Source organism: Macadamia integrifolia, chromosome 9, assembly GCF_013358625.1.
Source record: "Macadamia integrifolia cultivar HAES 741 chromosome 9, SCU_Mint_v3, whole genome shotgun sequence".
NCBI classification, from domain to species: Eukaryota; Viridiplantae; Streptophyta; class Magnoliopsida; order Proteales; family Proteaceae; genus Macadamia; species Macadamia integrifolia.
Genome location: NC_056565.1, coordinates 27,479,693 through 27,495,620, shown reverse-complemented (window position 1 = coordinate 27,495,620; position 15,928 = coordinate 27,479,693). Strand labels below are relative to the sequence as shown.

Genomic DNA, 15,928 nt, shown 5'->3' with positions numbered 1-15,928 from the left:
TGGTTTTGGGGTTGTAATACTCCAAACCGAACCAAACCAATAAGGCTTTGATTTGGTTCGATCCGTGTTGTTATCGGTTTGGTCCAGCCAGTTTTATCGGTTCGGTTTAGGAATTGACACCCCTACCTTGGTCTATCGCTGACTTCATCCTTTTCTACTCCTCAGGCAGTAAACCTATAATGGTAGCTTCTTGGAAACCGTCAAAAAAAACATGTAACAAAAACCCATGTTTGCAAACTCCTCGTCTTAGTATTATTAACTTTGTTGATGTTTTGTTTTTCTCTTGTTAATTTAATTTCACTTCTCATACTGCATAAAAAAATAATCTTGAGATGAAACTCTTGTTTTGTAGCTTTCTGCAATTACATTATACAGCATACTTTGCATCATATGCTTGATTTCCTGATATAGGAGTTACGCAGCTAGTGACAAAAAAAACATCCATTTTCCAAGATTATCAAGGCAGATGGCAAGGTAATGTTAATATTCCTACACACGATGGTGGTAGATAAGGGGAATATTGTGAGATTCCATCCCCATTCGTAGGAGTAGCTCTATTTCTCTCTCAGACCAATGGTAATGAGTCTCCTGATGAAACCATCATGAAGGATGGGCCATCATAACTAGCTAAAGGACCTATTATGCATTCAGCCTCATGAGGATTTAAGGGGCTACCATGGACTGAGTACTAATTGTTGCTGCCTTCAAGCTCATGTGTTATTAATCTTCCTTCAATGACTTGGATCCGTTGGACAAAGTCCTGGGGCCCCAACCCCAATTACAATAAACAATCAAATGAATCATTTCTATTTTGTTCTAGATTCAATGTACAAATAAACCCACCATTAGCTTCTTTATATTTTCAATAATTACAAGTATAGGAAGAATTTAAACTCAAAAGTCAGATTAACAAGTTCCTAACCCTGCTATTTTCTCAGCCATGATGGAATTCACAACATCTTTTACAAAAACATAAAAGCATTCTCTGCAAGAACTAGACATTAACTTAGACATGTGAATCTTCCGACTCTGTGACGCATGGCTGCACATTGGGTTTGGGAACGAATGGGCAAGGGATTTGGTGTGGTTTAGACCACACGCTGCCAAAATGGTGTGGGTGGCCTGCCTTGCAACTTCCTTGAATCCATCAACCCCTGCATAGCAGAACAAGTTTTTAATGAACCAATAAACTGACCAGATCATAAGCAAAACTCACAAAATAGTGACATCAGGTCATTAACATTCAAGGCTTATAAAACAGTTCATCTCAGCTATATTTACTGTTTCACTGTGCAGAGGACTGTATCTTCAATAAGAATGCCGGCCATTAGCTGTCACAGAAAGTTTCACTACTAATGTACACCCCCAGCTACCCATTGTACAGCAGTCTCAAATACATGATTATGGTCACTGAATTACACTACCAATAGCTAAACTCTTTTATCCTTAATATTAGAGACTTGAAAAAGAAAAGCATATTACCATTAGCTTCTGCAACCAATCCAATCTGAGTAAAAATTATATATTATAGATACTTGATGAATCTCAGAACCTGAACAACCAAGTGATCACCATCTGCAACTATTACTCTAATAAGCAGCACACAATCAAATAGATATACCTGGCAGTAAGTCATCCACAGGAAAATGGATTTACCATTGCAGTTTGCCCACTAGGGCTTTCCCTCGGCTGGCAAACCGAGTTTTGAACCAACTCATACGCTATAGAAGTGATGGAGATCAGAATGCTAAAAAACAAGTTTCAATATTTAGACACAAAAATGGCATATAAAAGGTGTAATAAATCGATAGGAAGCTGGGGTACACAAGGAGGTTCAGCTTGTTCTGTGCAGTTCCACAGTTTTCAGAACCTGTTGAAGGAGCTACAAGGCTGTTCCTTAATTTATTTCGGTGGAGAGGGTTGATTGTCAAAATTAATGTGCTAATAAGGAGCTTAGACATCCATCTTTAGCAGGGTTCCAATAATCCAGATCATCTTACTGATCAAATTTGGAACCCCTTCTTTTTTTGGGTTTTCTTTTGGGGGGGGGGGGGGGGGTGTTGGAAGGAGGATATTATTTTTTGTTAAGTGTCTAGGTTCAATCTGTGCCTCATTCTTATGCTAGCTGTAACCCTAATCTCTAATTATAACTAAAGGTGGACTCTGTCATATTAGACAAGCCGAACCATTCTCTCATATTTTACTTTTTCAACTTGTTATCAGAGCAAAAAAACCCCCAATAGTTCTTTTTTAGGGCCACCACCTGAAGAGTTTCTATTCGCCATTCTTGAGGCTTCAGCCTCCCTTGATCAAGCATGGTTGACTGAACCATGCCCCACCACTGACTGCCTAACCCTACCACATGATCCGTCGCCGTCCTCCCACCGCCAGCTGCCATCCCTAGCGCCTTCCCTGCGGCCCTACTGCCTCGCGTCGCTCCTGCAGCCCTGCCGCATCGCACCACCTTGCTGCCAGCATCTCTCCCTCAGCCCCCGCAGTTGGCATCGCTCCCGGCAACCCCTGCTGCTGCTGTCGCTTCTGCAGCCCTTGCTGCCTGTGATGTCCCCTGCAGCCGCCTGCCCCCGTTGCTTGCCTGCAGCACCTCATGCCTCTTGCAGAGCTGCGCAGCCTCTTGTGCCTCCAATGCTAGGTTGCTTTATTATGTGCCCTGGTATGCAGTAGTAGTCTGATCCCCCTCCTGTGTTCACACCCATCTTTGTTGGCTTTTTCTCCTACTATATGGCTGAGGGTGATAAAAGCACCGTCATAGTCAACACAGAGAGTGGTGATGTGCCTCGTGTTAGGGCTTCTGCCCATCACCCCACTCTCCAACCAGGTCCAACCAAGTTGAATGGGTCTAATTACCTTCCCTGGTCATGTGCCTGCCTACTGACCATACGGTAATCATATTTTTTGGTACTTGACTGGTAACACACCTCAGTCCTCAGCCAATCTGCAGGTCCTGCTCTCGACACCTGGTTGGCCCACAATGCACTGGTTATGTCTTTTCTGCTCAATTCTATGGAGCCAACTATCAGCTTTGGCTTTGTTCTGATGAACTCTTCCCAGGAACACTAGGAGGTTGTGCAACGGACCTATGCCCAGACTAGCAATTTTGCACAGATTTATAAATTCTGTGGCCAGATCTGAGAGACGTCTCAAAAAATCTATCTTTATCTGCCTACTATGCTACCTTGAACTCCCTTTGGTAGCAGCTCGATTTTTATCACCTTGTATATGGCTTGTGCACCTGATACTAAGGCATTCCAGAAGGAACAGGAAATGGAACATGTCTATGATTTTCTTACCAGTCTCAATCCAGAATATGATTCAATCCATGTTCAGAGATCCTTGGTTGTGACATGTTTCCTAATTTCCACTTTACTATAGGCCCATAATCTACTTCAGCATGAGGACCACCGCCACTCTGTCATAATGCCGATAGTGACTCCACGCCCTGCCTTGGTCTCCACTCCTGCTAGTGTTGACTCCTGTAAATCAACAACCCACCAAAGAACCAGTTAAATGTGATTATTGTGGTAAGCCTCATCACACTAAGGAGACATGTTGGAAGTTGCATGGTAGCCCAAAAGGAGGGGTCATGGTGGAAAACAAGGATCTACCTAGCCCCAAACCATCTCTCTGAGACTGCTGCTGGTTCTGTTAGTGGCCCTGCTCCTCCGCCAGTTAGCTCATCTTCAACTGCACCTTCCTCCTTGAATCAGTTAAGCTCTACAGTGTATAATGTCCCACCTAGGAACACCCACCCTTGCACCTGCTTCCCCTCTCGCTCAGTCAAGTATTGTTTATGTTTTTACTCCTAGTCCCTTTTCCACTCATTGATTCCAGCACCTCTGAGCATATGATTAGATCATCAGACTTATGTTCCTACCTCCCTAGCTCTAGTAATGACAAAGTCCTGGTTGCCAATGGCTCCATGTCCTATATTTCTGGTGAAGGATCTGTTCAATGCTTCCTACTATTTCTTTATCTTTTGTTCTTCATGTTCCCAATCTTTGTGCTAATCTACTTCTATTTATCGTTTTAGCGAAATCAATTGTTGTGTCTCATTTTATTCCACCTATTGTCTTTTTAGGATCTGATAACAGAAACAACGATTTGCTATGGTAGGGTACGGGACGGGTTGTACTATCTAGAACCGGCCCCCACCCCCGCTGCGGTGCACACCCCTCTTTCCGCTCACACTCTTGCTGTTGATAGTGTCCTTTAACATGCTGATGGCATCTACACTTCGGTCATCCTTCTTTTCATACTTTACGTTTATTAATTCCACAATTAAGAAACCACTGTAGTCTTGACACTTTTCTTTGTGAAACTCGTGAACTTTCTAAACACACTAGAACATCTTATTCTATTTCTTTTAATAAAAGTGATCATTCTTTTTCTGTTATTCTGATGGTGTGGGGTCCATCTCATGTTGTCAATTGTGATGGTTTCCGGTGGTTTATTTCATTTATTGAAAATTGCACCCACTTAACCAGTTTCTTTCTTCTTCATCATAAATCTGAGGCATTTCGATGCTTCCAAACCTTCCTCACCATGATCCGGACCCAGTTTGATGCCAAGGTTTGGATCCTACGAAGTAACAATGGAACTGAGTATGTTGACCTTGGCTTTCACTAATACCTTGATAGTCAAGGGATTGTATTTCAAACCTCTTATGTTCGCACTCCAAAATAGAATGGTATCCCTGAGCAGAAAAATGTTCATCTTCTGGACATCACTCGCTCCCTCATGTTTACCATGAATGTTCTGAAGTCCTTTTGGGGGGGATGTCAACCTTACTATAGCTTATCTCATTCTCCCTCTAGTGTTTTGGACTTCAAAACCCCTATTAGTCGTCTCCCGAACCCCTCCTTGCCTTCCATATTCCCCTTTGGGTATTTGATTGTCTATTAAGCCTACAACTCTACCCCTGCGCGCTCTAAGCTTGATCCTCGTGCTTTCTATTGTGTTTTCCTCATAGTTTTTAAGGCGCTAGTAAGGCGACGCCTTAGCAGTGCCTTGGCACTGATGCGGTCTAGAGATTGTAAGGCAGTGCTCCGCCTTATGTGAAGTGGCGCCTTATGGGTTTTTTTTTTTTTAAACACATTTTAAAATTACTTGATGAAGATTCCAAATATAGATTTTTTATTGGTAGGTGTATGATTTTGTTAACATTTGAGATGTATGGGATCAGCTTTACTCCATCAAAAATAACCAAAACAAACAAAACAAAAACACGATTCACAAACAGGGTTTGGATTTTGTCAAGGGTTTTAAGAAAGGGCTTTGAGAAGGAATCAAGGAACAAGGAAGAACCATTGATCCAGGCCACCATTTTGCTCCGGCAGCGGTGAGCTTCATTCTTCTTTGACGGGAGTAGAAATATAGTGGATGACCTTAGGACTTAGGCACTCATTTTGGCATCATAGAGGTAAGTATAATAAATACTTGTATTTTTTATGTCTTCTTTTCTTTATATTTATAATTTTGTTTCATAATTATGTATTTATATTATATGTTAATATGTTATGATGATTAATGATTGATGATTGATGAAGATGAACTTAGTTTATTCACTTTATAAATTTGGTTTCTTGATGAATATCTTATATTGGTATGAATATGAACATTTAATATTTATTTAGCATATGAGTAATAGGATTCAACTAGGATTTGAGCCAAATAGATTGGTTTTATAAAAAAAATTACACAGGAACGCTTTAGTCGATAAGGCAACGCTTTATGCCCGCCTTATCGCTAAGACGCTCTGAAAGACCCTCAAACGCCTCCGTCACCTTACCGCCTTAAAAACTATGGTTTTCCTTAGCTACTCTTCCCAGGAGGGCTACAAATGCTACCATTCCCCCTCTCGTTGGCTCTTTGTTACCTTGGATGTCACTTTGCATGAGTTTGAGCCCTATTTTCAGTCACCTCTTGGGGGGGGGGGGGGGGGGAGAATGCTAGGTCTGAACTTACTTCAAGTCCATTTGTTATTGCCACTATTCATATTGAGGAGAAGGTTTGTCTTGAGGGGGAGCCACCTCTCAAGGAAAGTAATAAAGGGGGCTTACATTCATATTCCCGCAGGAAGAAACAGCCCACAAACGACCTGCCACAACCATCAGTGCAGTTGGATCCACCTCCTATGTCGCAGTTAAATAATATGGATCCTCCCATTGTTGTCATTGATCCTACTGATATTCCCATTGTTGTTAGGAAAGAGATACGAGTTAGGACATGTACTAAGTATCCTCTTTCTAACTTTGTTTCCTATGAGTTCCTGACTTTGTCCTACCGGGCCTTGTTTCCACTTTGTCCTCTGTTTTTATTCCACAGGATTGAAAAGATGCTATGGCTGATCTTAAGTGGAAAGATGCTATGGTGGAAGAGATGCAGAACCTTTGGAAGAATGGTACTTGGGAGCTTGTTACTACTCCAAAGGGAAAGAAACTTGTGGGGTGTAGGGTCTTTACCGTAAAGACCAGGGAAGATGGCACCGTTGAGAGGTACAAGGCCAAATTAGTTACCAAGGGCTTCACTCAGACCTATGGGATAGATTTCCAAAAAAGCTTTGCACCAGGGGCTAAAATGAACTATGTTCGTGCTCAGCTATCCTATGCTACCAACTGTGGGTGGAATCTCCAACAATTAGACATGAAAAATGCTTTACTAAGCGGTCATTTGGAAGAAGTCTATATGGGCATCCAACAAGGTTTTGAGTCATCATCCACTATCGGGAAAGTATGCCAATTACGGAACTCGCTCTATGGTCTAAAGCAGTCTCAATGGGCCTAGTTGGTCAGTTCCTCAAAGCTATGCTGCAATTTGGGTACAAGCAAAGTCAATACAATCACACCCTATTTGTCAGACGTAATGGTGGTAAAGTTTCTGTTGTGATAGTTTATGTGGATGATATAGTGATCACAGGAAATGATGACGAAAAAATTTCCAAGATCAAAACTCATCTTGCAATAGAGTTTGAAATTAAGGATCTAGGCCCTCTCAAATATTTCTTAGGTATTGAAGTTCCTCGATCTGACAAGGCATTTTCATCTCACAAAGGAAATATGTCTTGGATAGGCATGCTTGGGTGTAAACCTACAGACTCTCCTATTGAGGCTAACTATAATCTTAGTAGTGATGGTGGAGATCCAGTTGATTGAGAGTGGTAGAAATGAAGCTGATTGAGAGAGGTATAAATGACTTGTTGGCAAGGTGATTTAACTTTCTCACACCTGTCCTGACATTGCTTATGCCGTAGGGATTGTGAGTCCATTCCCCCATACTCTGATGTCCATTCACCTTGAAGTAGTGTATCGTATCCTAAGATACTTGAAATTTGCTCCAAGAAAGTGACTCTTGTTCTCAAGCAACAAAAATACCAGACTCGAGGCCTTTACTGATGCAGATTGGGCAGGATCTGTATGATTGTTGCTCTACTTCTGGTTATTGCACCTTCCTAGGTGGTAACCTTGTTACCTTGAGGAGTAAGAAACAATATGTGGTCTAATATTGTGCTATGGCTCAAGGGGTTTGCGAGCTTATTTGGCTCAAGGGGTTTGCGAGCTTATTTGGCTCAAGGTCCTGCTCAATGATCTCGGAATTGTTACTGCTAGTCCTATGCAGCTCTACTATGATAATAAAGTTGCTATCAGTATCGTTCATAACCCAGTTCAAAACGACCGCACGACGCATATTGAGATTGACCGGCATTTCATCAAGGAGAAGCTAGAACAAGGTTCTATTTGTATTTCGTTTGTCACCTCCAAGAATAAGTTAGCCGATGGCACAAAAGGTTTATATTGTAAGGTTTTTCACCCTCAACTCTATAAGTTGGGCATGTGTGATATATATGCACCAACTTGAGGGGGAGTGTTAAAGCGTCTAGGTTCAATGCATCTAGGCCTGTGACTCATCTTTATGCTAGTTGTAAACCTAATCTCTTATTAAAAAAACGGTGGCCTCTGTCATATTAGACAAGCCGAATCATTCTCTCATATTTTACTTTTCAACTTTATTATATTTAGTTTTTTTCTTTTTAGAAAATCTATAAAGGGAAAGAAGAATTTATGAAGAAAATGATAAAGAACGGCAAAGAAGAAGAAAAGGACATAGAGAACCAAAGTATTTGTTTTAGTATTTTGACTCGAACTTTTTCTCTATATAAAAAGGGGTTATGTCTACACTATATTTTTTCCCACAACTTAATCATTACCCTAATGCTCCTCCAGTTTAGCTTGTGATTTGATCAAAGCTTAAACATGCACATCCGTAGTAACTAGTATCCCCAGGAGAAGCTCTCCATTTATCTTTGTGATGATGCAGGTTCTTCCCTCGCTCTGTATGCTCTTCATGAGGCAGCTTCCTTTGCAAGTTCTTAGGTGCCATTTTGCAGGAAATACAGGATTGACACTACCTAACCCGATGCATTCCCTTTTTGGGTCTGCCTCTGTCGGTGGTGATGCATCTCTTCGTTCCAAGGATTTAGTCCAGAATTCAAGAATATAAAGGTGTGTAGGAGGGGAGAGGGAGAGTGAAAGTACAGAAAAGTCCTCACCTAGGAATAGAGGGAAATATAGGTAAGGGCAAAGACAGAAAATAAAGACTGGTTACAAACAAATTACTTCTATATAATATATTAAGTATATGGGAAAATTATCTTGCACCACCCATATTTTAAAACCTTATGACATACCACCCTAATTTTCTAAAAATGTCAACCGCACCCCTGAAGCCTAACACCATTAGTTTAGAACTGGAAAAGACCCTTTTCACCATATTATGTTTCTTTATATAACAACCCATTCTCAATGTCTAAGTGGGACCCACCACTTCTTCTTCGTCCTTTTCTTCTTCCTCTTTTTCAAAAATGAGAGCACCCAGCCCCTCAGCCTTTTCCTCCCTTCCTTGTCCCTAGCCACCCTTCTAAGAAACGACAATCTCAATAAAATCTGGTTCAGGACTGCTTGAACAAAATATTCTCCACAAAGAGTAACAACAATCTCAATAAAATCTGGTTCAAGGACTCGTTACAGCTCCCTGAACCCAGAAAGGGGCATGTTCTGAATTACTTCTTGATTTTCAAACTTTCTGAATTAATAAAAACTGATTAATTTATGAATTGACAAAAACCGTATCTTGCCACTCTCTTGCAAGACCTATATCTCCAATTAAACCCAGAAAGGGGACAAATTATAACACCTTAAAACCCTAGCTTGGAGCAGTGCCAGTGCTGTCTTTCGCATTGTACCTAATGGTGATATTGGTCTTCATGAGGATCCAATGAGGGATGGGCCTGTTCTGCCTCATCTTCTTCGCGAGCTTCTTCTTGACTTTCTAAGTTATCTATCATTGTGGTTTGTGATATTGAATTTGTCTTGCCGTCTCTGCTCTGTTGGCTTAGATCTGTCTCTGTGAAGGGTTCTCCTGGTGTCCACTCCTTTGATTACTATCTTCGTCTCTTCTTCCTTCTTGAACCACCTTTCTCTCAATCTTTGCCGACATTAATTTTCTAGATCAGTTTTTCTTGTAGTTTCATGATTTTGCTGAACTGACTTTCAAAGTTTTACACGGCAGCATCTTGATTTTCAAACTTTCCTCCAGGGTGTGAAAGTTTTATGGGACAGAAAATGGACTGATCACATGGTGAAACTCTTCATCATGGTCGTCTTCTACATCGGCGATGATGGTGGCAGCCGCCACCGCCGACCCTTCTTCCAATGGCAAGAAGAAGTCCACTGGGTTGTTGCAGAAGAAAGGGAAGAGGAAATCAATATCCCAATCAATTCAATTTGGGGGTTTTACATAGAAGGTTAAAACGGTAAGTTTACCCTTCCTCAAGGATAAACTTGCCATTTAAAAAATAACAAACACACCACGTCATCACTTGACAATTTTAATCTAACGGAATGAATTTAAGGGTCATTTTGTTCACAAAGCAGGTTATGTACTAGATATTTTGGGAAAATTAGGGTGGTATGTCATATACGGTTTAAAAATTGGGGTGGTACAAGATAATTTTCCTATTATATATAATATGTAATATACTTAACATATTATATCATACATTAAATAATAATAATAAATTAATAAATAATATAGTATTATATTATATTATATATACTACACAATATATTATATATCATATAATAGATAAAATATTATTCACTTAGGTATACCAAACATATTTTTCATTATAATATATTATGTCTAGTAGTAACCAAACGATTATTGTTGATAGCCCATAATTGTATTATTATAATTGATTATTCATAAATAAGTAATAAACATAAATATAAACTATGTGAAAGACAGCCCAAACTTTCGTAATGACTAAATTGTTGCAAATAGGGGTGAAAGTTTGGCCCTGACAACCCGAACCAGCCTTGGCCCACCCTGAGCCCGAACAGGGTTTGGGCCAAGGTTTTTTGACCCTGAGGGCGGGTTAGGGTTGAAAAACCCCAACCTTGGGTTAGGGTTGGGTTGGGTTAGGGTTGAGGCCTCAACCAGGCCCAACCCGGCCCGAAATTTAACCTTGCATCCTTATAATAGAAATTAGGGCTCCAATAGGTATTAATTTTTCTATATTTTTTTAATATATGAGACATGAATGGAAAAAACATGTCAATCATGGTTAATCCAACCATTGTAGAAGCCAAGGTCAACCAAACCCAGGCCTACTAGTGCTTGCATATCAGAAAGTGTTGGAGATGAAGACCCATTTTCCGAATCAATAAACGATTCCTTATTCAAGAATACAAGTCCGCTAGGAATGCTGGAAAACGTCGGATTTTTTAAGAACACTATTCCAATCCTCAACGGGAAGAGCTTCATGTGAAATGGGTTTCTCACATGGAAACTCATCAGATAAATTTTCCTTTCTTTCAGTGGTTAAAGATATACCTTATGGAGAAATCACCCAACCCTCCACAGGTGAATGAGATAAAGAAGGTATCAACCACTTATATTACCAAGGAAGGAACAAAACTTGAGTCTGTTCATCCTCCTCCTCAAACCTTAAAAATAGGTACCAATCAGACGGCTATTCCTATCAAAACTTCAAGTTATACTTCATCTCCATTGACTGAATCTCATCTTAGTCATGTTGTTGAACAAAACAGCTATACTAATTTATGTCTTTAGTCTATAGAAAGCCAAACTAATCGTATAGAGACGATTGGAGATTCCTTAAAGGCCTCTACTCTGTCTACCTCATATGCTAAAATTGAGCATACCCATAAGCCAATTTGGCAAATCCCTACTTCTCAACCTAGAAGCAACTAATCTGTCCTTTTTAAACGTCCTCTAGTTTTAGATATCCCAATTCGTAAGACTGAGTCAACCATTCTTAATGAAATTATCACTCGTCTCAGTCAACTTTAGGTCTCTAAGGACAAAGAAAAACAGGCTATGATTCTTTCTCCAGCTGAACCTTCTGTCTCCAAATGGTATCAGAGCTAAGTTGAAAGGTGCCAAAGTCATAAAAACCATTCAGTTGATACTGTTTCACTCTTGTCATATAGACCTTGACCCAAGTCGTATTGACCTACACCCAAGTCGTACTCAGTTGTGTTGCCATGGATAGGCGTTTAAAGGTGTAATAGTATTGATAGTAGGCGGTATTGACAGAAGGATATATAGACCGAAACCTTTATTGACTCGAACCTCTAAACCATGGCTTCATACTTTAGGTCCAGTTCGAGAAGATCATCATCTTCTGAGGCTAGCACAAGCGGAAGGACTAATGATCCAGTCCATAATTCCGAAGAAGAGGTCTTCAGAAACTTAGAAGTTGCCATCAATAATTATACCATTCCCCGAATACCTGAATCCAAGGTATACCATAAAGGGACTTTTGCCTTTCATAGTGACTATGTTATAAAGATTAGCGAAAGCACCCGTACTCTCACCTCTGACCAAGAACAAATTCAACTCCTCACTAGTTCTCAAATTCAGTGGCATAGAAAGCGTGGATTTAAGTTTATCCACATTAGCTTAATTCAAGTTGCCTTGAAACCCTTAACACTACTAGGGTTAAATAGTGCGGTTTTTTCTGCTGTCAGAGATGCACGAATGCTGGAATTTTATGAATCTCTAATGGGTACAATTGAAACTAGTCTCTGTGAAGGACCAGTCTATTTTCAATGTAGACCAAATCTTATTATGTCTTTAACAGATACTAATATTCTTGATGGTGCTGTCATTTCTTTAAAGACTTATGGATACCGTATCGCTCCGGGAACTCAAAATCTCGCCGTGATATATAGTATCTATTACAAGGTAATGACCACCGTCGCCCCTAATGCTAAGGTTATAGATCCTCGCGGTCAAACGATAGGTTTCCAGGCTAATTCTAACAGGTCTCAAGTTTTTCTACCTCGGTGTATTAAATGGTTGGAAATTAACCTTCCTGACTCGTGGACTCTAACCTCTGTGGCTCAACCTCAGCCACCTATCAGGACTACTCCATCTAGCATCATCCAACTCCCATCTGGTGATTTGGAAATTACTTTTGATCGTAGACTCGATAATACTCGTAGATCTAACTCTTCTGTGATTTCTTCTTCCTCTGAGTATCCTACATACCAAGCACCTGCCCGTGCTTCAACATTTCGAGCTCAGAGCAAGAATTTTGATGAAATAATCAATCTTCAGGGTACAAATCGTACACCTTCCCAGGTTAATCAACCTATCTATGGTCCTCCTCAAAGAGAGCCTTCTCAGGCTAATCAGTCACCTATTGCTCCTATTGATATGGAAAATGGGTCTTCATCTCCAACACTTTCTGATATGCAAGCACCAGTAGGCATATGTATGCTTCATCTCACAGAAGATCCCAAATTCCAAATCAATAAAAGATTCCTTATTCAGGAATATAAGTCCACTAGGAATGCTGGAAAACGTCGGATCTTTGAAGAACACTATTCCAATCCTCAGCGGGAAGAGCTTCATGCGAAATGGGTTTCTCACATGGAAACTCATCAGATAAATCTTCCTTTCTTTCAGTGGTTAAAGATATACCTTATGCAGAAATCACCTAACCCTCCACAAGTGAATGAGATAAAGAAGGTATCAACCATGAAAAAAGACCACAAAGTAATCTTAGTAATTTTCTTCCTTTGAGTGTTTGTAAGTAAAGTGTGAGAATTTTGTTTTCAATTTTGTTTTCTCTTGAGAGTGTCTGTAAGTGTGTTGTGTATAAGTGTTTGTGGGTTTGTGTGCAATTCTTCTGCAATTCTGTAATTCAAGATCTATATGTAAGTCTCGACTTCCTTAAGCTTTTGTTTTTCATGTATTATGCTTGCAATTAGAAAGTTAAAAGAACAGCTTGCTTTGTTAGATAATTTGTTAGATATTTCTTCTGCATATATTGAATTTTATTTGTCTTTTTATCCTCAGGATCCAATCTATTTCTCTCAGCTTCTAAACGAAGAAACCATTAATCTTGCTGAACTCCAATATTAGAAGTGGCAAATTCTTTGCCGTATAGCTTCCCTCGTTGCTTAATTCCGATCTCTCCCGATCCTTAATTAGGGCCGAGTTGGGTTGTTATGAACCTAGCAGGGTTGGGCCAAAACATGAACCCGACAGGGTTGGGTTGGGCCTAGGTTGAATTTTGAGGACCTAGGGTTGGGTTAGGGTTTTAAGAAGGCCGGCCCTGTTTCACCCCTAGTTGCAAACTTTAAAGCCAAGTGCCTTCATCTAGCCTATGACAAACCATAAGCCCTGTCTATCATCCAACCTAAATAATTAATACAGCCCATAACTAACTGCTATTCTAACCTCAAGAACCCAAACTATGTCCCACCATAAGGTCTAGGTATTTTTCCTGAGAGTAGAGCTCCAATATTCTGCAATTAAACCCTTATTTCCAGATTTCAACTAGCTGAATTTCTGCCTCATGCCCTCATTACAACCCCAAAACCTTAGAAAGGGCTATTTAACAAAAAAAAAATGCACTTTATAACAATTTTTCCCAACTGATCCCATGATCATATCAATAAATTGGACAATAGAGATCCTCATAGAACCACTATATATGTTTGAACGTCATAAGGCCTAACACTGCATCTTTCCTTTTCTCATGGAGGGAAGAAAAGGTCTGAAAAAAACCATAATCGCAATGTTCATTAACTAAAAAGGTTTAGTCTAGGTTGAGAAAATAACCAGATAGAAAAAATGAATCATAAATACAACAGAACCAGGGAGGCAAAAGGATATAATTAAGCTGGCACTATTGGAAACCATCTGAAGAACAAATAGAAAAGAAAAATCAGTTTTAAGCATAATGGCCATACCTAAACGTTTGTCTCTGGTAAGCAACTTCAAGTTGAGCTTAACCAGGGATTGAACCTCACTCTTGGCATCAGCATCTTCTCTTCCCGTACTTTCAGCAGGAGAAGAGTTCTTTTCCAGCTCCCCATTTGCTTTGGTAGGCTCTACCTTGCACCCAGATGATGCACAGATCTCTGCTTTTCTATGAGATGTATCAAAACATCCCGGAAATGAGTCAACCAGGATCATTGAGCTTGCAGATCCATCTCTAACATTATTCAAGTTTGAGTTTGAGGAGGCTCCATGTGAGACTTTCAGTGATTTGTGACCTTTGCTTTTTTGATAAACATCCACCTTCAATGGCTGGAGCTGCCTAGCGGATGGCAATCGACAATGTACAGACAGATGAGTGGTTGGATAGCCAGTGTCAAATTTTGAGGTCTCCTCCATCACGTCCCTGCTTGGACTCCGCTTCGCAAACTTCTGAGGTCTATGGTTTTCTTGTGCCATGTCTAGAGAGTGGGCCTTATTATTCTTCAACCATGCACTTCTCAGATCCTTGGATTCAAAGTACTTGTTCCTTGGTACAAGAGAACTTGAATTCACATTAGCTGTTTCTTTTGACGTACGCCCATTGGCAGATGGACAACTAGAGGCCAGATGATTAACGCTGGAGCCTTGACAAGCTCGTTGCACTGATTTTGCTATATCCAACATTTTCCAGGCTCTGTCAATATCATATGGGTTTTTATCGCAGACCATGTCACCAGAAACAGTATCCTGGGAAGGCATCTGCTGACAACTCATGGAAGATGAGAACTGTAGATGACTTGATCTCTTGTGACATACTGCTCCACCGCTCTCTTTCACACTACTTTTTCCACAGGAATCACGTAAACTAGAAGAAAAATCCAAGGAACCTCTTCGCAAGGCATTCCAATTTTCACGTAAGACCCGTATGCGGCTGTGCACGTTGCGACATCGATGTAAGGTCCGCGCACCAGGTTCCCTCACTTTGGATCCTGCCCTGCTATCCCTCTGTGACAATTGGTTTGGGTCAGCAGAGATTCTTTCAGATGTTCTGTCAACCTCTGGGATATTGGATTCACGGACAATGTCAAAAATAGAAACACGTGCCTTATTCGGTGTCACATCAAAGTTCATAGAGAATTTTCTATCTCCACAATCAGTTTCCACTTCGCTATTAGAGTGCTCATCCCTAGAAATGGCACAATCATGGCAGTACCAATCACCCTCAGGAACCGTTGTCCCCAGGCCAACACAGTACGTATGAGCAGCTGTGTCACAAAGATCACAAAGAAGTAGCATACTTTCATCTTCTTTACCATTGCACTCACTACATCTAACTTCTGCATACGGATCAGAAGGTCCAGTAGTGGCATTTCCAAAAGGGTGGTATACCTGCAAAGTGTAGGCCACATCAACTACCATATTTAACTACCATGCATCTCAGGGTAGAGACAATGATACGTTCACTTTGAGTTCTACTTGCATGAGGTAACAGAAAATGTCATGTATAAGATTTATTGTTGGAAGTGGAACATGCAGGACCAAAAGATGCCAAACTGTCCATCTCCATGAATTTTTCTTCTTCTTCTTTTTTTTTTTTTCTTCTTTTTTTTTTTTT

General features: G+C 40.4%; 1 protein-coding gene and 1 pseudogene across 1 annotated transcript in view; both read right to left on the bottom strand.

Annotated features, from left to right (window-relative positions):
• Positions 1 to 784: 784 nt before the first annotated feature.
• The window catches only part of LOC122088893, a 26,757-nt gene continuing 11,613 nt past the window's right edge, over positions 785 to 15,928 (bottom strand). The window contains exons 2-3 of the mRNA XM_042658255.1: positions 14,304 to 15,702; positions 785 to 1,154 (exon numbers count right to left, since the gene is read on the bottom strand). Of these exons, the coding sequence (XP_042514189.1) occupies positions 907 to 1,154; positions 14,304 to 15,702 (1,647 nt within the window). The 3' untranslated portion in view covers positions 785 to 906. The remainder of the gene's footprint in view (positions 1,155 to 14,303; positions 15,703 to 15,928) is intronic.
• LOC122088939 lies at positions 6,961 to 9,510 on the bottom strand (annotated as a pseudogene).